We start from the raw sequence: 27606 nt of genomic DNA on the forward strand, positions 1-27606 counted from the left end.
TCAGCTTTGGCTTATAGTGGTGTTTGGACTGAACCTGGGACCCAGGATCCTCATGCATGGAAGTCTTTTCATATAACCATTATGCTATCTCTTCAGCCCTATTTACAAGTCTTTGAGGGGTATCTCAAAACAGGTGTCTTATGTAAATGACTTGTAATATATTCTCTTTTTTTAAATGTTTATTTATTATTTATCAGTAAGAGAGAGAAAGAGGGAGAGAATCAGAGCATCACGCTGGCTCACAGAATGCTGGGGATTGAACTCAGGACCTCATACTTGAGGATCCAATGCCCACTGTGTTACCTCCCAGACTCCTATATGTCCTTCTCTTATTTAAAAGCAAATTAATTCTGAAAAAATCAGCCTCATGTTTTCCTTGAGACTATCATCAATACAGTGATATGTAATGAAATCATTACTTTCATGATAATTATTCTGTTTAGCTGAATACTGCTCATAGCTCAATAATAGCTCTAGAAGAAAAAGAAAGCAATTTTCAGTGAGGAATTGAAAAAAATACATTTGTTGATAGTAGTTTCTATCCATGAATGCACAGTAAATTCTGAGCTTGCGGAGGGGCATAAACATCAGCCTTTGTGATAAATAATGCATTTGATAATGGGCAGCAAGAGAAAACCCGTTTTCAATTGGAGGTTCAGAAAGAACTAGAGTAAGTGCGGGAAGGACATCTTTTGCATCAGGAGCCTTAAAGTCAGCATAATTTTCACTTCTCATTCTCTCCTGCTGTCAAATGCTTGTGCTTTCTCACCTTTCTTTTACGCTGGTTCTCAGGAAGGCTGAACTTGAAGATGATGTTCAGTCATATTCTCACTCAATTTTTGCACCATCTCTGCAGGTAGCTGAGATGGTGCTTGCTATAGATATGAACAAGCTGAGATCCTGAAAGGTTAGCTAATTCCCCAGGTCACAAAGCACAGCCAGGGTCTGAGTCAGAACAAATTAAATAGCCAGGAATTACAGAGCAAATATCCAAACACTCTGGAGAACAGATTAAGAGCCTCCACACATCTGGCTCCCCGGTGACCTAAAATCTGAGAGGAGTTCTAGTTTCTGACCAAATAAAGCATATTCCCCAAGGACTATTCCCCCCGCCCCCCCATTCTCCCCAAGGTCCCAGAAGCTGGCTGAGCCATTGCAGGTGCTCCTCAATTAGGGCTATACGCGGTGCCTTGGTGGCCAAGAAAATGAGGAAGCAGCTCCCACGGGTTCTTCTGCGGACAAGGGAATAATTAATGTATGTATCAAAGCAGAGGAATTTGAATCCTGTTCTGGGTACAGAATCCGCTTTAGGTGGAGTTTGTAACTAGGTGGGCTTTGTAACTTCTGCTGCCCCGCATCTCCTTGCATCTTCCTTCTCCCCTCCCTCCTTCCCTCCTCCTTCCTTCTTCTCTTCCCTCCCTCTTTCCCTTTCCCTTCCTCCTCTAGCAGTTCGTTCTCATCAACTTTCTGTCCCTGTTCTGAAACAGCTGCACAGAAGCGGAGAGGCGGGCGCGGTGCAGAGGACGGGTGGGACGGCGGAGCCTTTCCCGGCCGGAGCTCGCAGCCCTGGGCCCCGCTGCGCCGGGCCTTGCGCCTCCCCCCGGCCGGGCCTGGTTCGGGGGAGCTAGGCTGCCTGCAGGCCCCCGCGCCCCGCGCCCCTGCTGCGGGGTCCCCGGCGGAGGGCCCTGAGGACAGTCCAACCGGACAGTGCCGGCACACGTGGCTGGCTGAATGAATGGTGAGCTGGGAGGGCGCGGGGCTCTGGGTGCCCTTCAAAGCGCAGATGATGGAGGGGCGATGGCAGGGGGCGTCCGGGGCCGCAGCCGGCGAGCCGCTGGGGGCCTAGAGGTTTCCAGGGCTAGAGGGAGGCGAGCCTAGGGGCGGGGGCGAGACAAAGGGGGACTCGGTAGAGTGACCGAGGGGGCGAGGCTGGGCAGGGGGCGGAAACCCGAAACCCGCGCCCCGCTCGGCCGGGCCCAGAGGCAGGAAGCGGGGCGGCGGCGGGAGGCTGCGGGCTGGCGGCTCGGGCGCGGCGGGCGCGGGGCTGCGCTCTTTGTCCTGGACTCGGGTGCGGGGCTGCGCGCTTTGTCCAGCGAGAGTGGCGCGTCGGCTCGTCTTGGGGAACCCCCCTTCCACACACACAGGACTGGGTCCCCGACCCGACCCGCAAGCTTTCCCCCTTCCCCGCACCACAAACCAACCCACTGCGGGTGTCAGGGGTACTAAACTCTGTGTGGGGAGATCGGGGGGCGCACCCCTCTTGCGACTATAAGATGGGAGCGGGGGGGGGGGGCTGGGGCGCTCCCGGGACCAGGCCGAGAGGGCCTCCGGGGTTCACACCAGCCTGGGGACCTCTACCTCCAGGACCAGATGACTCAATCGCATCCGGTAGCCTAGAGGGGTTCACTTTGCTCCATGCATACATACCCACATACCCCCACCCCCCACAGCTGGCCTGCCGGGACAAGCGCCGCTAATTCGCCTGACCCGACCAGATATGCCAGAGAGAAAAGTCGGGAAGATTTTGAGGACTTTGCAGCCCCTGGTGTTCTCTGAGCCAGAGTTTGCTCTCCTCATCCCATGCGACCTCCCAACAAAGGCCTGTGGAGAGAATGAGGAGCTGGAGTGCAGTGGTGACCTCAGGACTTCCCCACCTCAGCTCCAGGCTGCAGCTTGGGTTATTTTGTCCTTTTTGCAAGTTTTTTGTTTGTTTGTTTGTTTGTTTTAGAAAAAGGATCTGGGCCTGAATGTGTCCAGGAACCCCCTCCACAGGCTCAAAGTTCCTGGGACATCACAGCCCTCTCCCTGTCAGCCCCAGAGCTGCCTAGCCTTTGCCTCCCACTTGAGACCTGGGGACTAGGTATTTTTCCCACAGGCCTTCTGACTGCAGCCCTGGGGACAGCAGACAGCAGAAAGAGGAGCTGAGCGGAACCCTAAAACATAGACTCTAACTGTGGGCCTTGCCCCCAGGTACATCTCTCAGTCCCGAGTGTGTCTTTTTCTGGCATATCCACACCCATTTACACTCTGAACTGCTTGCAGGACTGCCTCAGGACAGTTCCTGCAGTACTAAGCAGCCTATTAGATAAGTGGGGAAACTGAGGCTACAGAGAAGGCAAATTTGTAGGCAGCCTTTCATGTGGCTGTGCTTTAAGAGGCCTCCATCGCTGGGTGGGGCCCTGCTGTCTAGACTGCCTGCACTTCAGCTCCCCCACCAAGCAGGATGGGTTAGGCCTGAATGGCATTTTCGAAATAGTTCCATGTCATAAGCTTTCAAATCGTTTTCTTTGTGTTACAGCCCTGAGTGGTGGGAGCCAGAAAGAGGGCTCTATGGTTAGAGAGGGGAATTCACTCTGGGGAAGACAGAATGGGCTGAACTGGAGCTGACCTACATGTCATCCAAAGGACATACAGTTCTGTCAGGTAAGCTCTGCTTTGGGCTGGGGTCCATCAGGAGGGCTGCCTGAAGGAGGAGGCTGGTTGGGGAGAGGTGCACCTACAGAGCAAACATCCCTTACAAGAGACGATCAGGCTCTAGCACACTGTTGTCTGATCTGAATTTGGGGACGAATGGTACAGTTTCATGGGGAAAAATCTTCATGTCTTGAAAGTTGGCAACAATGACATGTACACTGAAAGATGTTCAGGGCAACAAATGATGTATATTGGCCAAACGATGTGTATACAGCCTGCCCCTCTGGGATACAGGGAGGCAGCAGAGAAGGGCGAAGTGGGGGGGTTGGGCAGTGGTGCATCTGATTAAGCACACATAGTACTAAGCACACACAGTACTAAGTGCAAGGATCTGCCTGAGCATTCTGGTTCCCCACCTGCAAGGGGGGGGTCACTGCACAAAAGGTGAAGCAGGTCTGCAGGTGTCTTCTTCTTCCCCTCTCTAGCTCCCCCTCCTCTCTCAAATTCTCTCTGTCTTATCCAATAAAATGGAAAAAATGGCCTTCAGGAGCAGTGAATTCGTAGTGCAGGCATGGAGTACCAGTGATAACCCTGGAGGCAAAGGGGTGGTGGGGGAGGGAGAGAGAGAGGGAGAAATGCTGTTGTCTTCTCCCTCTTTCTTTTTGAGAAAAGAAACCTCCACAGCACCAGCACTTTGAGAAGAGAGACTGACTCTATGACCAGACCTCCTCCACTGGTCATTACTGAACTCGCCTCTGATTTGAGTCCTGTGCTAGGGCAGTGCTTGCAGCTAGCTTTTCTCTATTGTCTTGGCCATTTGTGTCTCCAGAAGGGGAGAGGGTGTTGGGGGATACTGACAGCATAAAGCATAGAGTCTGGGGAGTTGGGCGGTAGCACAGTGGGTTAAGCGCAGGTGGCGCAAAGCGCCAAAGACCAGCACAAGGATCCTGGTTCGAGCCTCCAGCTCCCCACCTGCAGGGGAGTGGCTTCACAAGCAGTGAAGCAGGTCTGCACGTGTCTATCTTTCTCTCCCCCTTTCTGTCTTCCCTTCCTCTCTCCATTTCTCTCTGTTCTATCCAATAACGACATCACTAACTACAACAATAAAACAACTAGGGCAACAAAAGGAAATAAATATAAAAAACCATTTTTTAAAAAAGCATAGAGTCTGGGCAGAGGTGAAGCTTGAGGAGGTGCACTGATTTAGATTTGTTTTCTGCTCAAGTTGCTGGTGGGAGAAGCACTGTGGCCTGGTATGGCCTGGTCTCGAGCTCCTGCACTAGCCCTGCCACTTAGAAATATGTGACCTTGGCTAAGTAATGGGGTGCATGAATGCATGTCTGCAATGTAGTATGTTTTTTAGAAATATAAATTAATAGAAAAGATTTTTGTGGTGCTCCTCATTGAGTGCACACATTACCATGCACAAGGACCGAGATTCAAACCTTCCCATTTGCAAGAGGAAGACTTCACAAGTGGTAAAGCAGTGCTGCAGGTGTCTGCCTCTCTCCCTATCGCCCCCTCCTCTCTCAGTTTTTCTCTGTCCTATAAAATAATGATAATAAAAAAAACTTGTGGGGGTCAGATGGTGACACACCCATTAGAACACACATTACAGTGTGCAAGGACCAGGGTTCAAACCTCCAGACCCCCTCCAGGCAGGAAGTTTCAAGAGCAGTGAAGCAGTGCTGCAGGTTCCCTCTCCCCTCCCCTTCTCGATTTCTTTGTCTTTATCCAATAAATGAATGAAAGAAAAGAAAGATTTTATTTATTTGGTTGGTTTATCATTATTATCTACCAGAGCACTGCTAGGTAGAACCTGGGACCTTTGGTGCCTCAGGCATGAAAGACTCTTTGCATAACCATTATGTTTTTTTCCCCAGCCTGAGATTTAAAAAAAAAAAATTTACGTATTTATTTATTCCCTTTTATTGCCTTTGTTTTATTGTTGTAGTTATTATTGTTGTTGATATTGATGTCGTCATTGTTGGATAGGACAGAAGAGAAATGGAGAGAGGAGGGGAAGACAGAGATGGGGAAGAGAAAGACAGACACCTGCAGACCTCTTTCACCACTTGTGAAATGACTACCTTGCAGGTGGGGAGCCGGGGCCTCGAACTGGGATCCTTATACATTTTGTGCCACCTGCACTTAACCCGCTGTGCTACTGCCCGACTCCCCTTTTCTAGGTTTCTTAAGGTATACTGAACCAGTCAAAAAAAAAGGGGGGGAGGAGGGATACGCAATGCATGGCTTGTTGATATTTACAAAATATGATAAAATGTAATCTGAATTCCAAGTTTTAGAAACAATATATTGAGTAGACTTACTTTTATCTTTAGGATTTTATTTTTAAATTAATAAATAATAATAATAGTAGTTTCTCTTCTTCTTCTTTTTTTTAAATATTTATTTTATTTATTTATTCCCTTTTGTTGCCCTTGTTGTTTTATTGTTGTAGTTATTATTGTTGTTGTCATTGTTGGATAGGACAGAGAGAAATGGAGAGAGGAGGGGAAGACAGAGAGGAGGAGAGAAAGATAGACACCTGTAGACCTGCTTCACTGCCTGTGAAGCCACTCCCCTGCAGGTGGGGAGCCGGGGTTCGAACCGGGATCCTTATGCCGGTCCTTGTGCTTTGCGTCACCTGCACTTAACCCGCTGCACTACAGCCCGACTCCCTCTATTATTATTCTTTAACCATAACATGCTCAGTTCTGGTTTATGGTGGTGTGTGTGTGTGTGTGTGTGTGTGTGTGTGTGTGTGTGTGTGAGGAGGTGTTGAACCTGGGACTTTGGAACCTCAGGCATGAGAGTTTTTGCATAACCATTATGCTGTCTCCCCCACCTTTTTTTTTAAATTTCTTTATTGGGGAATTAATGTTTTATATTCAACAGTAAATACAATAGTTTGTATATGCATATTCCCCAGTTTCCCATAAAACAATTTTTTTTAATGTCATCCCCGCATAGAGTAGATATGTGGGAAGCATATTTGGGTGGGTAGCTGGGTGAAGAATAAAGGGACTGAGGAGTGTTCTAGAACTGTGATAGTGTGGCTGGCATAAGGTAGGAGGGCACCCCCATTCCTCAAGACTGTCTGAAGGTATCTGACTCACACACAATCACCAAGAAATGTGAATTCAGAAGGGAGGCTATTGGATGTAATTTTAAAATGATATTCTCCATCTTAGCAATATGAGCTTAATTAGTTTGCTTGGCTGTATGAGGATAATGAGCAAAACAAATAAGTAAGGGTAAACTCCAAATAGCATAGTAATCACTGTTTATCTTGTGACTGAAGTAATCATCTGAGTCTCCTGACTTCTGTCTCTTGGCTTTTTGGAGCTTGCATGTATTTTTGTGTATTTTGGGGAGGGAGTTGTTTTAGTTTCTTGATCTGTTTATTTATTTTTTAAAAAAGATTTTATTTATTTTATTAATGAGAAAGATAGGAGGAGAGAGAGAAAGAGGCAGCAGACATCACTTTGGTATATGTGCTGCCGAGGATTGAACTCAGGACCTCATGCTTGAAAGTCTAGTTCCTTTTTCTTTTTTTTCTTTTTTTTATCTTTATTTTCTTGCTGGATAGAGACAGTCATAAATTGAGAGGGAAGGGGGTGATAGAGAGGGAGAGAGACAGAGAGACACCTGCAGCACTTCTGCACCACTCGTGAAGCTTTCCTCTTGCAGGTGGGGGCCAGGGGCTTGAACCTGGGTCCTTGCACACTGTAACATGTGTGCTCAACCAGGTGTGCCACCACCTGGCCCCTGAGAGTCTAGTTCCTTAACCACTGCGCCACCTCCCGGACCACTGATCTGTTTATTAAACAGGTACAGTACAAGATGGAATGACCCTAAAGTGCTCCTGGAGACAGGTTCTCCACTTGTTCACACTGGTCACTGGGGCTGGTAGTTCTTTGCTGTGGGATGTCCTGTGCATGGCAGGATACTTTGCAGTGTCCTTCAGAAGCCAGTATATCTTTCAAATATGTCAATACAATGTCTCTTAGACTTTCTGGATGTCTGCTGAAATGGTAGGAAAGGAGAAATCATCCCTGCTTAGGACCCACTAATACAGGATTGTGGTAGTGACTGGTTTGATTGGCATCTGAAGTCTACTGCTTGGGCACTTTCAGATCTTTCCCACACATCAGGATTATCTTCTGCTTAAAAAGGTGGGACTTTAGGGTCAGCAATATGACTCACCTTATTTTGCCAAGAGCACGATTCAGGTTCAAGCTTGGCTCCTACTGCCTTTTAGGAAGCTTTGGTGCTGTGGTGTCTCCTCTTTCTGTTTCTATCTGAAAAAGCTGCTTGGGGTGGTGAAGCTATGGCTTCACCCAAAGAGAGAGAGAGAGAGAAAGTGTGGGGGATTTAATCTTTTGTTAGAGAGGAATTTTCTTTTTTTTTTAAATATTTATTAATTTATTTATTCCCTTTTGTTGCCCATGTTGTTTTATTGTTGTTGTTATTATTGTTGTCATTGTTGGATAGGACAGAGAGAAATGGAGAGAGGAAGGGAAGACAGAGAGGGGGAGAGAAACATAGACACCTGGATACCTGTTTCACTGCTTGTGAAGTGACTCCCCTGCAGGTGGGGAGCGGGGGTGGGGTGGGGTGGGGTGGGTTGAACCAGGATGCTTGAGCCAGTGGGTCCTTGTGCTTTGTGCCATCTTAACCCGCTGAGCTACCACCCAACTCCCAGGGGGGAATTTTCAACTTCTCATGGACAGCTAGATTAAAAATGCATGTTCCTCTGGAGGAGTGCTCACCACCCTGATTCTGTCGCAGCACCTGTGACTGGGTCACTTTCCTGTAGTGACAAGTAATGAGGCTTGTGTCCAACCAGAGTGCCTGATGGAGTCAGAGATAGCTAGCCTCTTGTAAACACCCTTTGTCTTGCCTTTTTTCAACCTCCTAAATTAATGAGTTATCTTTGACTTTAATGAAAAATAGAAGAGAAACAAAACTGAGTTTACTTTTTTTTTCCCTTACCAGGTTTCATTTGAGACTTCACACTTGCATGATCCTATTGCTCCTAGTGGATTCTTTTCCTTCTAGATAGAAGGAGGCAGGGAGTGGTCCAGGAGGTGGCACAGTGGGTAAAGCATCGGACTTTCAGGCATGAGGTCCTGAGTTCAGTCCCTGGCAGCACATGTACCAGAGTGATGTCTAGCTCTTTCTCTCTCCTTCTATGTTTCTCATTAATAAAGAAAGAAAGAAAGAAAGAAAGAAAGAAAGAAAGAAAGAAAGGAAAGAAAGAAAGAAAGAAAGAAAGAAAGAAAGAAAGAAAGGAGAAGGAGGCAGGGAGAGGAGAGCCACCATAGCAACACTTAAGAGCTTCCTCCTTGTGTGGTGCTCCTGTGTGTTAGCTGGGGGGCTTGAACCTGGGTCCTTTCACATACTAAGGTGGATGTTATGAGGTGAGCTATCTCCTAACCATCTCAAATTATTATTTTTGTGTCTTACCAGAGCACTGACCAGTTCTGGCTTATGGTGCTTCTGGGGACCTTTGGTGCCTCAGGGGACCTTTGGTGCCTCAGGCATGAGAACCTTTTTGCATAACTATTATGCTATTTCCCCAGTGCGTACCTTAGCCCCCCCCCCCACTTTAAACATTTTATTTATTAATGAAAGAGAGAGGGAAAAAAGAGAGAGAGGACACCTGAGCACTCTGGCATATGTGATGTTGGGGACTAAACTTGGGATCTCATGCTTGAGAATCTAGTGTTCTAGCCACTGCATCACCTCATGGGCTGTATAACTTTCTTAAGCACTTCTTGAGTTCATCTGGCAGCCTCTCCACTCTCCAGTGGTGTACCTAACTTCCTATATTTCTCCCAACTTTCCCTCTGAGCAGTAGAGGTTTAGAGTATCTGGAGACACACCAGATCTCATGAAATTCAAACCTTTGTTCTATCAGGATTCAAAAAAAAAATTTGTGCTTTCTGTTGAATATCAGATTGGTTGTGTAGGGGGAATATAAAATATTTCCTCCCACATATAAACTGCTTCTTGGGATTCAAAGGGGAAACTGAGGAAGAATTAATTACTAAGCCATCTGGAGGGGAAAGCATCCTCCCCTAGAGTAAAAACATGTTTTAAGATATGGCATTTGAAAGGGTAACTAAAACATGAAAGGAGTACTTGTAGATAGTAGGTAGTGATAAAGATCACTGTGGGGGTGGAATGTTCCAGAAAGTTTTCTTAAGATTTTTGCTTTTAGGATGGCCCTTGGGCCAGGTATTATTCACAAAAATGGCAGCATGGAGAAGCTACTTGAAGAGGACTTTCATAAGGATATCCATGCTTTCCCAGGTGGCAGGGGGCCCTTTAGTGTCACTGCAACAAGAGAAAATGCTTCATCACAAAAAATTCCATGAATCAGCAATGTTGTTGACCAGTAACATTTGTAGACATTTGAGAAACAATGATTTATGTATCCTGAGATGTTGTTTATTTGGTTTACAAACAGTGAGTGAGCCCACAGTCTGTGAATTGGGGCCTAAAGAAGAGGAAAATACAAAAGTGGGCTGGGGAGATAACACAGTGGTTAGGAAAAGATTTTCATTCTTCAGGCTCTGAAGTCCAAGATTCAACCCCCAGCATCACTGCAGAACATAACTGAGCAGTGCTTTGAACAAACAACAAATAAACAAAGGAAGGACAAGGGAGATAGCGTAGTGGCCATGCAAAAGGATTATTTTTTTAAAGATTTTATTTATTTATTAATGAGAAGATAGGAGGAGAGAGAAAGAACCAGACATCATTCTGGCACATGTGCTGCTGGGGGATCAAACTTAGGACCTCAAACTTGAGAGTCCAAAGCTTTATCACTGCGCCAACTTCCGGACCACACTCAAAAGGATTCTTTTTTATTATTTTTATTTTTTTTTCATGCGTGATGTTTTTTTTTTTAATTTTTAAAAATATTTATTTATTTTCCCTTTTGTTGCCCTTGTTGTTCTTTATTATTGTTGTAGTTATTGATGTCATCATTCTTAGATAGGACAGAGAGAAATGGAGAGAGGAGGGGAAGACAGAGGGGGAAAGAAAGAGAGACACCTTGCAGGCTTGCTTTGCCACCTGTGAAGTGACTCCCCTGCAGGTGGGGAGCCAGGGTCTGGAACCAGGATCATTACACCAGTCCTTGCACTTCACACCACATGCGCTTAACCCTCTGCGCTACCACTGGGATCATTAGACCGGTCCTTGCACTTCGCACCATGTGTGTTTAACCCTCTGCGCTACCACCCGACTCCCTCAAAAAGATTCTTATACCTCCAGCTCTGAGGTCCCTTTTTCAGTTCCTCACACCACCATATGCCAGAGCAGAGCAGTGCTCTGGAAAAACAAAAACCATAAGGAACAATGTAGCCAAGTAGGAATACTGCCTTGTCAGTTGTCTTCTTCCAAATGGACCTGCAGTCTCTTCAGGAAAATTGTGCTTTCTAAACTTAACCTTTGAGAAATTCTAGTGTTAGTTCTTCAGTGCGTGGAATAAATGTTTACATGTTTATTTTATTTTATTTTTTTACTTTTTTTTTTTTTAAACCAAAGTACTTATCAGCTCTGGCTTATGATAGTGCAGGGAATTGAACCTAGGACTTCGGAGCCTCAGGCTTGAGAGTCTCTGCATGACCATTATGCTATCTACCCCCACCCAACGTTTACACTTCTTTTTAAAAAACATTTTATTTATTTATTAATGAGAAAGATAGGAGAAGAGAGAGGAGGAACCAGACATCACTCTGGTATGTGCTGCTGGGGATTGAACTCAGGACTTCATGCTTGAGAGTACAGTGCTTTATCCACTGCACCACCTCCTGGACCACTAATGTTTACACTTCTTTATCAACCTTTCTGGTGGCATAAAATCCAGTAAGACTCAAATCTGGCTTTTAAATGGACAGTTTCTCTCTTAATGCTTGATATATACTGAAGTTAGATGCTGAGCTTTGTCCCCATTCTTTTGGACATGCCATTGACTGGAACTGTAGGGAAGGCATTGAGTGACTCCCTTTTGTTGCCTGTGGGCAGGGTCAAGGTCAGGAACAGAATCTTCCCATCTCTCCAAGAAGGAGCTGGAGATAGCAATGAGGTGCTCAAGTTGATGTATGTATGTAGAGGGGCTCAAGTAGGTTTTCCCATTGGAGAAGTGAGAATTCCAAAAGAGACTGAGAGCATAGACCTGGGCTTCTGGGCAACTCTCCTCAAGCCAACTGTGCTGTCTAAGATTTCTAAGAACTTTGAAGTCAGGGTTTTTCTTGGTTTGTGGTAGAGGTAAGAGAAATCCCTGTGTCCAGCTCTGGGGGCTGAGAACACAGCCCTCTGGGGTACCTATTTAGGAACAACTTTCCAGAGAGAGAGAGAAAGAGAGAGAGAGAGAGACCAGCCCACATCTTGGGATGCATCTCTGACTTTCATCACACTGTGTGGCCTGCCTTGTGGGTGGGGTAGGAATGGGGTTCAATCTTTCTCTGTTGCTTTAGTGCCAAACAAGGCAGTTATTAGAACCTTCTCTGTGGTGCAGGAAAAGCTTTGAGGTGCAGAAATGAAGATCCTCCCACCCCCATTACAGCTTGAACAGCCTCTCAGTGGCCTTGCCCAGCCTTGTTTGAAATGGGGTTTAGGAATATTTCTTTGCCTGCAGGAGAGTTTATTCTAACACCTGTGTACCTGCTTGGATGTTTTGAGTTCAGAAGATCAGGTGATCCCAGCCTCCAGGCTTCTCAAAACTTCATATAAACAGGAGGCAACAGGGCAGGAGGAGAGGACACTGGCTTAGAATCATTCCGGGATATCAGAGGAGGACCTGCACTGCAGGGAACTTTTTTCTCTCAAGAATTCCGAAGACGACATGTGTCTTATCCTGTCTAATAGTCCTTTTTAGTGGAAGTGATAAGATTCCTGCCTCCTGACTAGAAGGCCTTCCCAATGCCCTCAAATCTTTGTTTGTGTAGTACATGCATGGACCCATGGCAAGAAGGGAAAGGTGTGAAGGCTCAGGAGGAGGCAGGAAGGCAGAGCTATGCCTGAGGAGCTGGCTGCCCTTGCAAAAAAGGAAGCTTCTTGCAACACAAAAAGCTGGGTGTGATGTGTTGTGTGCAGCTCTTGCTCTAGCAAAATGTTAGACAGCATAATAGTTATGCAAAGAGGCTTTCAAGCCTGAGGCTTCAAAGTCCCAGGTTCAGTTCCCCATACCACCATAAGCCAGAGCTGAGCAGTGCTCTGGTAATAAAAATAAAAATAATAAAATAAAATAAAAAGCAAAATGTTAGTTAAGATTTTTACAGAGATAAAGCAAAGCTAGACAGAATAGTGGGCTCCAAAACTGGCAGTGACATATACCCCAAGTATCTCTGATGTGCAGGCTGATGGCTAATAGTACAGGAAAGAGGTCCAGGTATGTTTATAAAATCAGTTGAGGGCTGGGGGTAGATAGTATAATGGTTATGCAAACAGATTGATGCCCAAGACTCCAGTACCCCGGGTTCAATCCCCCACACCACCATAAGCCAGAGCTGAGCAGTGCTCTGGTAAAAAAATAAATATGTAAATAATATATAAAAAATATTTAAAAAATCAGTTGAAGGAGTGGCCTAGGAAGTGACACAGTGAATAAAGTATTGGCCCCATAAGCATAAGTCCCACAGTTCAATCCCAGGCATTGCATATACCAGAGTGATAACTCTGGTGTTTCTTTCTCTTTCTTTCTTTAATTAATAAATAAATATTATTTAAAAAATCAGTTGAATACAATAAGACAATAATCTGAGATTTAGTATCTATATTTGTACAGCTAAATGAAATCAAGGATCCACTGTCATTGTAGTAATTCTGACCTTGCAAATCAAAGGCATTTCTAAAATTATCTGTTAGAATTACTATGCACATGGATTTATGAAACTCCATAGAGTTTTAGCTCAGTGCTCTGGGTATTGCCTTGTTTACTCATTTATTTATTTATTTTTTTGCATCCAGGTTTATAGCTGGGGCTCAGTGCCTGCACTACGAATCCACTGCTCCTGGAGGCCATTTTTCCCATTTTGTTGCCCTTGTTGTTGTCATTTTTGTTGTTGTCATTGCTGTTGTTGTTGCATAGGACAGAGAGAAACTGAGAGAGGAGGGGAGACAGAGAGGGGGAGAGAAAGACAGACACCTGCAGACCGGCTTCACCTTCCATGAAGCGGCCCCCCTGAAGGTGGGGAGCCCCAGGATCCTCACGCCAGTCCTTGTGCTTTGTGCCACATGTGCTTTAACCCACTGTGCTGCTGCCCAACCCCCTTATTTTTAATTCTGATGAAATTGATCACTGAAGTTAAGAGGTTTGACTTTGATGCCTCCAGGCTGTGGCAATTTCTAAGAATATTCAGGAACACTGGAGGCTACTTCTAAAGAGGAGCCAAGATAGTGACAGAGGGAATATAAGGCCCTGGTTGGTGTCCTGTCAGATACCTCCTGTCAGAGGGTCACTCTGTGTCAAGTAATTTCTACCTCGTTTACTCTAATTCCAGCTGTGCTGTTGTTGGGAGCTGCAGCCAAGGGGATCTGACTGGGTCAGGGTAGCCGTGGGAGTTATGATACCTTTGTGTCTGAAACAGAACTGGCTGGGACAATGGGCCTGTGAGTCACTCTGAGTTCTATGGGTCCTGGCTTGTCAGACCCTGAGGAAGTTGGCCACCTGCCTAGGAGCCTTGCTTGAAGCCTTCCAGGCTGGGGCACTACAGATCCTTTCCTTTCAAGTAGCTCTGAGGGGTTACAGGGCTTGGGGGATATAGGGGTGCCCTCCCTACTACAGGCCTCCTGGAAGAGACTGGATTCCCTCTCTGCCTCCTGGGGATCAAGGCCCTAGGTTTTCTGAGTTTCCAGGGCACCCCTGGAATAAGGCCTGGAGAAAGCAAGCTCTGGTTCATTTTATTCCATTTTTTCCCCATCTCCTGTCATAGAAGTTTTGCATCCTGTTTTTATTCTTTTAGTAGTTCCCTTTCTTATGTCTACACTTATATTTGCTTCTGTTTTTAATTTTTGAAATTATCTTTATTTATTGCATAGAGGTAGCCAGAAATTGAGAGGGAAGGGGAAGATAGAGAGGGAGAGAGACACCTGCAGGACTGTTCCACCACTCACAAAACTTTCACCCTGCAGGTGGGGATCAGAGGCTCAAACCCAGGTCCTTGTGCATTGTAACGTGTCCTCAACCAGGTGCGCCACCACCCTGTCCCTTCTACAATCATATTTGAAGGTTGGTAACTCAATAACAAATCACTACTGAGTGACTTACTATGTGCCAACATGTCCCTGGAAAGCTTGCACACCCAAGTCCTCATCTCCTCCTTGCTTTGCCTGTTCATTTGAAGTGCAGTTTCACTCAGTACCCAAACTAGAGGCAGAACCTAAGAACTGGACTCTCCAAATTGACTTGTGTTGTCTCTTCGGGTGGTTCTGTGTACACAAAGCTTTACAACCACAGGCCTTGCTTGGGAAGTGAATGGATAGTGGGATGGGAGGAGGGACACCTTCCTCAAGGAACATTAGTAGCACATAAAGTGGGATATTTGACTAGAAGATTTTGCTGGGTGGCCTGAATGCACTGTGTAGGATTCCCTAAATACTCTGGGTGGGGATTGTGGACACCCTGGGTGGCCCACAGTGCCTGTGGTCTTCTGTGACATGAGGTAACAAGCTTGCTAACTACCCCACTCTGACCCTGCCCTTCCAGCCACCCAGCATGCTGTGCCTGCCCGTCGCTGAGGTGCACTGATCATGAGCCTCAACTCCTCCCTGGGCTTGCCCGTCGCTGAGGTGCACTGATCATGAGCCTCAACTCCTCCCTGGGCTACAGGAAGTTGCTGGGCAACCTCACACAACAGGAGGCAGGGAAGGAAGGCCTAGTGGTCACCCAGTTCATCGCCATCGTGGTCATCACTGTGTCTGTCTGCCTTGGCAATCTGGTGGTTGTGGTCACCTTGTACCGGAAGTCCTACTTGCTAACCCTCAGCAACAAGTTTGTCTTCAGCCTGACACTGTCCAACCTGCTGCTGTCTGTGCTGGTGCTGCCCTTCGTGGTGACAAGCTCTGTGCGCAAGGAATGGATCTTTGGTGTGGTCTGGTGCAATTTCTCTGCTCTCCTCTACCTGCTCATCAGCTCAGCCAGCATGCTCACACTTGGGGTCATCGCCATCGACCGGTAAACTTTGGGTGGGGGACCTGGGAAGTCATCTGTGAACTTCATACTAGTGTTGCTGGGTAGGTGTTGGGATCTCAGGGCTGGTGAGAAAGCCGTTCTGCCTCCTCCACCCCTTCTCCAGAGTACTCCTGACATTACTGACTCTGTGCCATGGAGTTGCATGTTTTTTTGGGGTGGGGTGGGGGATGGGACGCAGAGGGGTTATGGAGCTAAGGGTTGAACCCCGAGCCTTAGCCATATGAAGTATAGACTTAACCACTGAGCTGTTTTTTGTTTGTTTTTGTTTTGTTTTGTTTTGTTGGCATTAGGGTTACCACTGGGGCTTGGTGCCTGCATAACAAATCTGCTGCTCTCTGCAACCATTTTTTTTTTATTTGATAGGACAGGGAGAAATTGAGAAGAGAATGGAGGAGACAGAGACAGAGAGAGAGAGAGAGACCTGCAGCACTGCTTCATCAAACTTGAAGCTTCCTCCCTGCAGTAATGTTTGTGTACAGCCAGGTGCACTGCACCAGCCCCTGAGTCTTATTTTTGGAAGCTCAAGTGTGAAAATCTTTTTGTATAACCATTATGCTATTTCCTCTGCCAGAATCCTATTTTGTGAAAGAGGTTCAATAGTCTATAAACACACAGTTCTAGAAATTCCTGATTCTGTTTTCAGGAGAAATGTAAGTAATGGAGGCAATATTTTAGGGAGGTAGGTTTGGGCCCCTCCTTGCCATCTGGGCTGGCAGTGGACTGGAATCAGGAAGAGCAGGGCGTGCTAGCCCAGGGTTGTCAGTGGCAGGCACTGTCTTGGGACAGTGATCAGATCTGATCGGTGGAACATGGATGGTCGATTGGGACCAGAATCCATCTTCCCAGCTTCTCTGTGACTGTGGTGCATGTACTGACGGCAGAACCTGCTGGGACTAATCCATTAGTGTCACCAAAGGTCTTTTCTCCCCTGGCAGTAATAATAATTTAGAAAACTTCTTTATAGATAAGAAGTTCCATAATACTTCCAATGTGAAAGCATCATTCCTTACATTTTCAGCCTACATGCATCCAATTATCGTGGTGGCATGTTTAGTGGGGATTCACTCCAGGGCCTCATTCTTGCATATCAATGAGTTGCCTCCCAACCCAATTTTTATTCTATATCTTTTTAACATGTGAGGAGAAAAGAGAAAAAAATGAGGGAGAGAGAGATAGAAAAGAGATAGAAGGGAGTCGGGCGGTAGCGCAGTGGGCTAAGCGCAGGTGGTGCAAAGCTCAAGGACCGGCGCAAGGATCTGGGTTTTTGCCCCCGGCTCCCCACCTGCAGGGGAGTCGCTTCACAGGTGGTGAAGCAGGTCTGCAGGTGTCTATCTTTCTCTCCCCCTCTCTGTCTTCCCCATCTCTCTCCATTTTTGTCTGTCCTATCCAACAATGACAACATCAATAACAACAACAATAATAATTACAATAATAAAACAAGAGCAACAAAAGGGAATAAATAAAAACTTTAAAAAAAGAAAGAAAGAAAAGAGATAGAAGAGACAAAATCTCCACCACCCATGGAGTTCCTTCCCATGGTCTCATGTGGTTCTCCCATGTGGTGTTGGGGCTCAAACCCAGGGCTTTGTGCACTGTGAGCATGTGCTCTCCGTGATGAGCCATCTCCTGTGCCCTCTGTCGCATGTTTTTCAAACATGCTCACAGTGTGTGGTATTGTTCTCTGTCACTTCACAAGTGATCCTGATCACCCTACCTCCCTGTCTCCTTTTGGGACAGGAATGAAGTGGTCAGTGGTTCTCTCCTGTCCTGTGGGAGTCGTGCTGTCAGCTTGGGTTAGAGTGTGGGCACAGGAACCATTGTTGAAGCCCTCCCCCTGACCTGCCTCCCATTCTTTCCCCAGCTACTATGCTGTTCTGTACCCCATGGTGTACCCCATGAAGATCACGGGCAACCGGGCACTGGTGGTGCTGCTGTACGTCTGGGCGCATGCACTGGTGGGCTGCCTGCCCCCATTGTTCGGCTGGTCTGCAGTGGAGTTTGATGAATCCAAGTGCATGTGTGTGGCTGCATGGCACCGGGACCCCGGCTACACAGCCTTCTGGCAGGTCTGGTGTGCCCTGTTGCCCTTTTCGGCCATGCTGCTGTGCTACAGTGTCATCTTCCGGGTGGCCCGGGGCAAGGCACGCAGGGTACACTGTGGCCCTGTGGTCCCCTCGCAGGGTGACCCCCGGCCTGGTGGTGGCAGGAAGGACTCCAGCACATCCACCTCATCTTCAGGCAGCCGGCGACATGCACTGCATGGCATGGTCTATTCTGCCAATCAGTGCAAGGCTCTGGTCACTATCCTGGTGGTCATCGGTGCCTTCATGGTTACCTGGGGTCCTTACTTGGTAGTCATCACGTCTGAGGCCATCTGGGGGAAGAACTGCATGTCTCCTGCCCTGGAGACCTGGGCCACATGGCTGTCCTTCTCCAGTGCCATCTGCCACCCCCTCATCTATGGGCTCTGGAATAAGACGGTGCGCAAGGAGCTTCTGGGCATGTGCTTTGGGGACCGCTACTATAGGGAGCCGTTTGTGCAACGACAGAGAACAGCCCGGCTCTTCAGCATCTCCAACCGTATCACAGGTACAGCTTTCTGCCCTCTGGGAGGGGGTGTCCCACAGATGGAAGTCAGGGTCTTGCAGGTGGAGGACCTAGAACTGGGGCCTCAGCTCGAAGTACAGGTTTCTGTGTTGGAAGCACAGACCCCAGGTGGCATAGACTTTGAACTACAGATATGCCCACCCCTTCCTGGGGAGACTAAAGGTGACCAGGTGAGACATTCAGGCCACAGCTTCACTTCATGAAACAGCTATGTTCAGGCTTTTAAAAATCTCTTATCTCGGGGCCGGTGGTGGCACATCTGGTTAAGCACACATGTTACAGTGCATAAAAACCTGAGTTCAAGCCCCTGGCCCCCACCTGCAGGGGGAAAGCTTCATGAGTGGTGAAGTAGTGCTGCAGGTGTCTCACTGTCTCTCTCTATCTCCCCCTTCCACTTAATTTCTGGCTATATCTATCCCATAAATAAATAAAGATTTAAAAAAATTTTAAAAAAAGGAAAAAAATCTCTTATCTCCTAGGCCAAAAATACTGCATGTTTTCTATCCCAACAAGATTAAAGGGACTAGAGGAGAAAGAGGGTGAATAGAACAAAAGGAAACCTGGCTTCCAGATCAGTCTCATTTGTGATTGTCCCTGGAGAGCTGGAGCCATCCAGAACAGGGGCAGCTATGGTTAGGCTGGCAAGTCCCCAGCTGCTGGTGGTTTCCGCTTGGTAGAGGGAAGACCGTCCTGTGGGATGTTTGGGGTTGAGGCATGTGGGTCCGATGATGGGTTCTGAGCTGTTGGCCCAGCCCAGGGTAGGGTAAGGCTTTCTGCTGTCTGCCTGTTAAGTCCTGGTCTTAACCTCAGAAAGAGTAAACACAGTGCCCACCTCCCTTCCCTCTCTTGTCCTTCTGCCCAGGCTGGCCAGACTCCCATCCCAGTGCTCCCCATGGCCCTGACTTGAATCTGTATCAGGTTCCTTTTACCTCCTCAGAGAAGGTTCTAGGCCTAACAGGGAGTTAGAAAGATGACAGGACCTGTTCCACTGCCATGCCAGAGGGGGTGATGAGGCTATGCATGGACTTTTTAAAAATTTAATATTTTATTTATTTATTAATGAGAAATATAGGAAGAGGGAGAGAGAGAAAGAACCAGACATCACTCTAGTACATGTGCTGCTGGGGATCGAACTCAGGACCTCATGCTTGAAAGTCTAGTGCTTTGTGGTCCGGGAGGTGGCGCAGTGGATAAAGCGTTAGATTCTCAAGCATGAGGTCCTAAGTTCAATCCCCAGCAGCACATGTACCAGAGTGATGTCTGGTTCTTTCTCTCTCTCTCTCCTTCTATCTTCATGAATAAATAAAATCTTTTAAAAAAAAAAAAGTCCAGTGCTTTATCCACTGTGCCATCTCCCAGGCCACAGATATTTATTTATTTAATTATTTTCCCTTTTGTTGCCCTTGTTGCTTTTTGCATGGACTTTGTAACCAGGGCCGTCTGCACATGGGTTTGCACACTGTCTTTCTGGAGTGACACCCACAAAAACAGCTTTTGACCAACTCTGTGAGGCCTGGAGCTATGGACACATTGACTCCATCTCCCATGGGGACAGACACTGGGCCTGCACTTTTAAGGGCCCCAATGGGAACCAGAGCCAACCCCCAAACTCCACAACCAGATGTTTTCAGGATCACTCTCTTGGCCTCTACTTCTTCTTATTTTTTAAATATTTATTTATTTATTCCCTTTTGTTGTCCTTGTTGTTTATAGTTCATGTTATCGATATTGTTGTTGGATAGGACAGAGAGAAATGGAGAGAGGAGGGGAAGACAGAGAGGGAGAGAGAAAGATAAACACTTGCAGACCTGCTTCACCACTTGTGAAGCGACTCCCCTGCAGGTGGGGAGCTGGGGGCTCGAACCGGGATCCTTAACTGCCGGCCCTTGCACTTGGCGCCACCTGTGCTTAACCCACTGCCCAACTCCCCTCTACTACTGTCTTCTATACATGCTCCCAACCTGGGGTTTATCTCTGAATCCCCCTTTGGTCTCAGAGTTTCAGGAAGCAAGCTTGGTGCTCATTCCCCCTCCTGTTATCAGAGGGTCCTCTCCTCACGGTCACCTCACTCTCCCAACCCAAACTATTGTGGGTCCAACATTTCTGAGCCTTTCCCTGTCACAGGGTCACTCTCTGGGACTGGAACAGGGTAAGAGAGAGAAGGGATAGGAGCACAGAACAGGGATGGCCAAGTAACAGGGTCCATTCAGGGCAGAGGCCTTCCCAGCCTTATGGTCAGTACCCACCTTGCCTTGCAGACCTGGGCCTGTCCCCGCACCTCACGGCACTCATGGCAGGGGGACAGCCCCTGGGAAACGGCAGCAGCACTGGGGATACTGGCTTCAGCTGCTCGCAGGACTCAGGTGAGCCTCCCCTGTGCTTCCCCACCCTTGCCATATTCCTGGGCCCACGTGGTGCAGGCAGTGTGAGTGGCATCATGGTGACTGAACAAGTGGGGGACGGGGAGATGGGGTGGCAGGCACTTGCAGCTTTTTGGGATGCACACCACAGTTGCCCTGACTCAGGAACAGATATGATGCTGCTGGAAGACTTCTCATCGGATGACAATCCGCTCCCCCACTGCACTTGCCCCCCTAAGAGAAGGAGCTCGGTGACTTTTGAGGATGAAGTGGAACAAATCAAAGGTTGGTCCAGTGACTGAGTCCCCACCTGGGCCCTCATTCCCTCTGAATCCCACCTCTGTGATGGGTGGAGCGGCTCTGGAGCTGAGGGCAGATAATGGATGGTCTCTGACAGTGACATAGGACTTAGGTTTTGTCCCCATGAGAAGAGATAAAACCCCACAGCCTGCCCAATCCACAACCTTCAGGTTTCCTTTGTAGGGGACACCTAAAGGCACCCCTGGGGCCATATCACCTATCCTCCCCAAAACCGTAGGGCAGGAACCCCCTGCTTTCATTTCTTGTGGAGAAGGACTAGAGTAAGTGACCTACTTCTTAGAAAATGTAGGGGGTAGGGATAGGCTATTCCATCCAAATGACTAGAGGAAAAGCATTGAGTTCATGACAACAGACCTGTGGGTGGAAGACTGGGGACATCTGCCTGACCCTCTTTTGACTTCCCCTGGCACTGGGGGAGTCTTGAGTGAGAATGTTTGGGTATTGGGAGGATGCTGGGTGGGAGGAAGCAGAGCAGTCAGAGTCCTGGAAGTTTCTAGCTATAGATGTAGCCATCACACAGCTCCAGGGAGCTTATGGGTTGGGATGTCTTTGGAAGAGGTACAACTGGAACATCATTACTAGAAGCCTTCTGTCAGCCTTTCCCAAGGGCCTGGCCCTGGCTGAGCATTTTAGAAAGTGTCCTGGTCTCTGACAACTGGGAGAAGGGACTAGATTGATAGCAGGTTTCCCAGGTGGAAAGTGAGGAGTCAAGGGTTTCAACCTGGTATTCTAACTCAGACCCCTCCCTCGCTATACAGAGGGGTGACCATTGGCTTGCCCCTGATGGTCACCAGTGAAGCCCCCCACCAACTCCTGTTTTCTCCCCCAGATGCTGCCAGGAACTCCATCCTGCAGGTGAAGGCTGAGGTGCACACATCCCTGGACAGTTATGCAGCCAGCCTGGCCAAGGCCATTGAGACAGAGGCCAAACTCAAGCTGTTTGGGGAGGAGGCCTGGCCCGGGGGCTCATTGGCTCGGTTGGGCCTGGGTGCCGGGGGCCGTCGAGGCAGCAGGACACCAGCCCAGAGGTTGCAGAGCATTGCGGAAGGGCCATCATAGTTGCAGCAGATATGAAGCAGGTGTCCTTAGAGGGAAGCCTGGGTGGGGCCTCCGGATGGCTGCCAGAATGACTGATTCAGTGCGGCTGGTTCAGGCCAGGGATGGATGGAGTGTCTGAAGTACAGAGAGAAGGACCTGCTCAGCTGGGGAAGGTGGGAAAGCAGGAACTGGACCCAACTTAGAAGGAGACCACTATGGGGTGTCTCTTCTTCACCACCTGGTCCTGTGGTCCACACTTAGGGTTCTGAGGCTGTGGGAGAGAGCCCCTTGTTGGTACTTTGAGCCACGTGTAAGAGCACAGACCATTGGGATGTCGTCAGCACCACATGTCCCAGGGAAAGAGAGCAGGGGTAGGGGCAGAGCCAGAGCAATGCAGGCAGTGATCTGCCTTGGGGGTGGAGGGGGGGGGCGTTGTGCTGGGGCTGGCCCCCTCCCACCTCCCTACTGAGAAAGAAACCACTACAAAGACAGGAAATGCATCCTTTTCAGAATGGAAGTCCCTCTGTGAGGTCACCAGGGTCTTTCCTGGATAGGGTAGCTGCACAGTTGTGTGGGGGAACCCCTTTACTACAGGGAGTCTGATATGTGACTAATTGTGGGCACTGCTGACCTCTTGTCTGCAGGGAACAGGGACAAGTCCGTATCAGCAGTGGGGCTGTGGCCCAACTCCTGGTAGAGTGGCCCAGAGTCAGGGCCTTCAACCTTCACTGTGTCAAGTGGGACATCTGTCACTCTTTGGGACACCCAGGAAATGGCATAAGGAAGTTGGGTCAAGTGGTCACCAAGATCATGTGCAACTCTGATGTTAATGTCTTGGAATTAGTATCCTGGAGATGGAAGAGAAAGGCTTGTGTACATGGTTGTGTGTGAAGGCCTATTCTTGGTGCTGTGATTTGAGAAGGCACTAGGGGGCAGGGCAGGACCTTTACCCCTGGGCTAGAACACTTTTGGGGAGTCTGGAGCCTGGGCCCCAGGAGCAACCCATGTCCCCACATCTGATCCAGACTTGTTGGCAGCTGCTGGGATTTCCTGTCAGCTACTCTAGAGATCTGTTCTTCCATTCCCTGTGTCCGTCTACCAGATTCAATGATCATACAGCTCTGTGCAATGACACAGAAGTGACTGCACCCCAATCTACGGGCCCAAGGATACTGATGCCAACACACAGCCTACAGGTGATAACTTGAGAACTGGGGGCTCTGGAGGAGTTGACTGTTTTCAGTCAGGGAGAGAGATTCTGGGAAGTGAGAGCTTGTGCCTAGTATGGAGGACATTTGCAGTTAGAACCAAGTTTGCATGTCTAGCACTACTAGCACACTGCTTCTTCTCAGCATCACTGGTGGGGGTAGTCCTCATGTTCCAGCACTGCTAAGCAGGAATCCAGCATCTCCCTTCCTGCCTGGGCAGGAAGATGTGGACGGTGTTGCCAGAGTGATCATATTGGGTGCAAGGGCTCTTGAAACAGGAGTGTAGGGCAGGACAGACAGGAAAGAGGAAAATGAAGATGGAGAGGAAAGGCTGTTAGCATCAGAACTCAAGGCCTTAAGGAACAGAAAACAGCATCTCTTTTCCTGCTATTGAAGACACTGCCCAGGAACCTGATTGGGCAGCCATAGCCATTTCACCTTTACAGCTGGAAGGATGTATTCCCTGGTACGTGCCTGGGCAGCCAAGATAGTGCTCTCTTGGAAACAGAGTGACAGCTCCTGAATTCAATCTAAGCTTTCAAGTAAGTCCCTTGCAAGGGGAAAAAAGAGTGTGGGTAGTTCAGAAAAGGGAGGTAAAGCACAGGGTTGCACTGTTTGGACCACATGTTGTATAGTTATAAGAAGGGCAGGGGATGGCACCCAGGATCCAGCGAGACAAGTGAAAGAAACTATCCATGGCCTCTGAGTAGAGCCAGTTCTGGGCTGTGAGGGAGAAGCCAACTTTACAGTTACAAGCCACGTTACTAAATAGGAGGAGGCTTGGGGGCTAGGACCATCTATGCCAAACCCATTAGATTCACTGGGAAAAACAAAGCACAGACTCAACTCAGCTCAAGTTTCCCAGAAGCACAGTGGTTACTGTTAGGAGGACATAGCACAAAGATGAATGCATCTCCCTAAGGAAGCACTTCCTTTAGTGTCTGAGGGCTAGAGAGGGAAGGGGGCTGTCTTTCCTCCTCCCACCATTTTCAAGGTTCACAGGTCATAGCCCTAGCCCTTTCAGGTGCACCACACACTGCGGCACATGGGAAGTGGCTGCCTAGAAAGGATCAGGTGGGGTGGAGGTGTGGTGGAAGCACAATCCTACACAGGGTTCTGACCATGGGCCTCTGGATGCAGAAGTGGTAAAGAAATAACCTCCAACCTGAAATGCATTTCACTGGGTGTGCTTGGATTTTTTAAAAAGAAAATGTTTAGGACCATTGTAACTCAATATTTATAAGTGCATACAAGTATATTTAGAAGAGTTCTGTTTATCTGATTAAATGTTTTGTATGTGTATAGCAGTGGAGATTGAATTTGTACTGGACTTGTGGACTTTTTGGGGATGTCACCTCTACCCAAGGCTTTCTGTAGCTACATCTTTCTTTCCAACTCCTTCCTAGTGATATCTGAGCAGGAAGTGACAGACTGTTGCAGAATGGGGTAGGGTGGGGCAAAATGTCTTTATCACAGTCACCTGTATATCCATCCAGACATTCAATTCTCTCAAGATAGTGAGATGCTTGGGTGTTGCTAAGTGATTTCTCTGCAAAACCAAGAAGTACAGAACACTCTTAACCCAAGGATTTGAAGAACAGCAATGCTATAAATAAATGTCCATCCACAACTAATCAGAGCCAAGCGTCAGGTTGTCAGGCTCAGAACCACCTTAGGGCACAATACCCACTTCATCTCACCCCTCAGTGCTGCCACTGTAGTCATGTTTCTTGTTCCAAGTAGGGAAGTGAGTTCTGCCCCCACCTTTTCATACATTCCTGAAAGTAGTCAGGCTTTATCTACTCCTTGCTGGCCACCTGACAGGTTGACCAGACAGTTCCTCTCACTCAGCTAAGACTGCTAGAGGGACCCTTACTCCTCTGCCAAATACCATTTCAAAGTTCATGTCATCTAAGTTTTAGGTTCTTAGCAAAAATGAGCAGAAAGGTCAAAGTTCCCATACAACCTCTATCCCTATCAACGTTCTGTACTTTAGTGGCTGACTACCATTTTCACTATCTTCTATTGTTTCTCCTGCTAAAGCAGTACTCCTTGCTGCTAACCTCACCCCACAGGATCTCTGTCCTGACAATTTCCAGTGCCACTTGAGTATGTCCCTGCCACTTAGTGGAGGGAACTGACTTATGTGCATAGTGTTGGGTTGTCCTGTGATGCCCTTCCACTGTTGTGAGCCATTAAGACACTGCCCCTGGGATGTGGTGGTGAAATGTAATCATCCTGGGTTAAAAGATGAGGAAACAACCCAAGAAACCAGATGGTCTGAGCAGTTCTATGACTATATTGGCAAGAATCTTGTAGTCACCGTTTGCTGGAATTTCCTTTCCCTCTGATCGCTGCCTTTCCTGGGTAAGCAGGATGCTGAGGCACAACCCAGCATTCCCAGCCACCTTACCTGTCATCTTTCAGCAGCAGGTGTTCCTGGGCTGGCAGCATTTCATGGGGTGGAATGACTTAGTGGTCTCTGGGTGAGGGGTGCATTGCTTGGCTATACATGGGAAACCAGTCATGCCCTGCTGGAGCAGCTTTTGGTATCAACCTGTAAGTATGGGTGTGGGCAGATCAATCTGAATGGAGCTGGACCTCAGGATTAAGAAAGACCAGGACTTAGAAGCCTGGACTGTCAGCAACTTCAGCTGAAACCCAGAAGTGGGAGATCAAAGTTCTCATGCTTGCTTGTGTTGATGTAAACTCTGTGACACTCTGTTTTCTGCTGGAAGCCTAACTTCTTTATTTGGGGAATGAGGTGTGACCAATCATCAGACACAATGACTGGAGATGAAGATAAAATACTGTAGAAGGAGATAATGAAAAAAGATCTATTTGCTTCTATCCCATCGAAGTAAAACTGCTATTAAATCTAGGCATGACTAGAGAAAAGACAGTCTCTCAGAAAAATGGAAACTTTGGATCAGATTAGCAAGGTATAAGTGAAAAGTCAAACTCCAGATATCTTAAAACAACCAACTTCTTTAATTAGAAAGCAATTAACATGCAAATGGCAAGTATTGAAATCTATCCGAACCAGCATTTCCATTATAATGAGCGGATCCAGGTCCCCACAGTACAAGGCAGGGTAAAATTTTATGTTACGTCTTTGAGCACTCCTCAAACATGGCAAAATTTTTAAACATTTTGCTTGTTTTGTTTTACAAACTCTCCCAAATTCATGCACAGTCATTCCAAACCAATGTTATTATCCCCCCAGAGGGGCAAAACTTCAAAAACCATAAGCTTAAAATTACACTAAAGCTCTGTAAAGGAAAAAAAATATAATAAATGTTTTGTACAAATTTCAGAACATTTAAGTGCTTGCCAGGGAGAGGCAGCTATTCCTCATCTTCATTTTCATTCTCCTGACCAGAGCCTTCTGATCTGTCACCTTCCAGCCGGTCTGGAAAACACAGAGGATCCTCAAAAGCAAATACTTATAGCATTACAATTGCAAATAGGTTTCCATGTCTTCTGTTTGCAATAAATTGAGATGCATATAATTTAATATATCACAATGTAAAAACAGGTTACCACCTGCTCCTTATTTTCAAGAACTGAATGTACTCCCATGAGTGAAAGTATACCATGTATCTCAGCCAAAGAGAGTTAAGGGCTTGGGAAGTTCATTTCAAATTCTTGGATGTGAGGGTGATCTGGCTGCAACACCTGTCACCCTATTGATCACTAGGGTTGATTCTGCTGATTTGGCTGGCTAGGCGGGTGTCCCCTTCCTCCCTCACTGCTCCATGTACGTCCCTCCCGAAGCTGCGTGCTCAGCTGAAGAGGACAACGGCCTTCCCCGAACAGAGACGGACTGATCTTTGGTTGAGGGTGTATGAGTAGCTGTGGTCCCCTGCGAGAAGCTCCAAACAAGCTCTTAAATTCAGACTTTATGCTGTATCTATCAGTTGTGTAACTTGGGTAAGTTATTTCAAATCAACTATGTTGTAAAGAGTTGGAGCTAGGGGTGGAGTGTAGATAGCATAATGGTTATGCAAACAGACACTCATGCCCGAGGCTCCAAAGTCTCAGGTTCAATCCCCCACACCATCATAAGCCAGAGCTGAACAGTGCTCTGGTTAAAAAAAAAAAAAAAAAAAAAAGTGGGAGCTAAATAAGGAGAGCACTGAAATAAATATATTGCTTGATGCCCTGTAAATATTCTATAAATCAGGGATGGAGTACTTTTCTGCCACAGGTAATTTAGATATAACATTATTTGAGGGCCATAAAAAAACATTTTAAAAAATATTTTTTAAAGCATGTATTTTTTTACTATTGGATAGAGACAGAGAAATTGAGAAGGGAAGGGAAGATAGAGAGGCAAAGAGGCATAGAGACAACTGAAGCCATGCTTTACTACTCATGAAGCTTTCCCCAGCAGGAAGGGACCAGGGGTTTGACCCTGGGTCCTTGTACACTGTAATGTGTGCAC

The 27606-nt window shown here is 47.4% G+C and overlaps 2 protein-coding genes across 15 annotated transcripts in view; one reads left to right on the plus strand and one right to left on the minus strand.

Moving 5' to 3' along the window:
* The first annotated feature begins 1151 nt into the window (after positions 1 to 1151).
* Positions 1152 to 24463, plus strand: GPR161 (G protein-coupled receptor 161). 6 transcript variants are annotated; one of them, XM_060198011.1, is made up of 9 exons: positions 1373 to 1738; positions 3299 to 3423; positions 14566 to 14662; positions 15140 to 15172; positions 15223 to 15607; positions 17487 to 18214; positions 20491 to 20595; positions 20758 to 20877; positions 21743 to 24463. In XM_060198011.1, exons 5-9 carry the CDS (start codon positions 15234 to 15236, stop codon positions 21970 to 21972), a joined length of 1557 nt encoding a protein of 518 aa, XP_060053994.1. In that variant the 5' UTR covers positions 1373 to 1738; positions 3299 to 3423; positions 14566 to 14662; positions 15140 to 15172; positions 15223 to 15233; the 3' UTR covers positions 21973 to 24463. The 6 variants fall into 6 exon arrangements, with proteins under 6 accessions (XP_060053993.1, XP_060053995.1, XP_060053994.1 ...); XM_060198009.1 differs by lacking the exon at positions 14566 to 14662 and adding an exon at positions 2876 to 2970 and having other exon boundaries at positions 1374 to 1738; XM_060198010.1 differs by lacking the exons at positions 1373 to 1738; positions 14566 to 14662 and adding an exon at positions 1152 to 1255.
* Positions 24464 to 26129: 1666 nt separating this feature from the next.
* DCAF6 (DDB1 and CUL4 associated factor 6) overlaps positions 26130 to 27606 on the minus strand; it is a 125442-nt gene continuing 123965 nt past the window's right edge. For all 9 annotated transcript variants that reach the window (XM_060197983.1, XM_060197986.1, XM_060197985.1 and 6 more), the window contains one exon: positions 26130 to 26571. In XM_060197983.1, coding sequence (XP_060053966.1) covers positions 26507 to 26571 — 65 coding nt within the window. In that variant the 3' untranslated portion in view covers positions 26130 to 26506. The remainder of the gene's footprint in view (positions 26572 to 27606) is intronic.

This window comes from Erinaceus europaeus, chromosome 9 (genome assembly GCF_950295315.1).
Source record: "Erinaceus europaeus chromosome 9, mEriEur2.1, whole genome shotgun sequence".
Taxonomy (NCBI): domain Eukaryota; kingdom Metazoa; phylum Chordata; class Mammalia; order Eulipotyphla; family Erinaceidae; genus Erinaceus; species Erinaceus europaeus.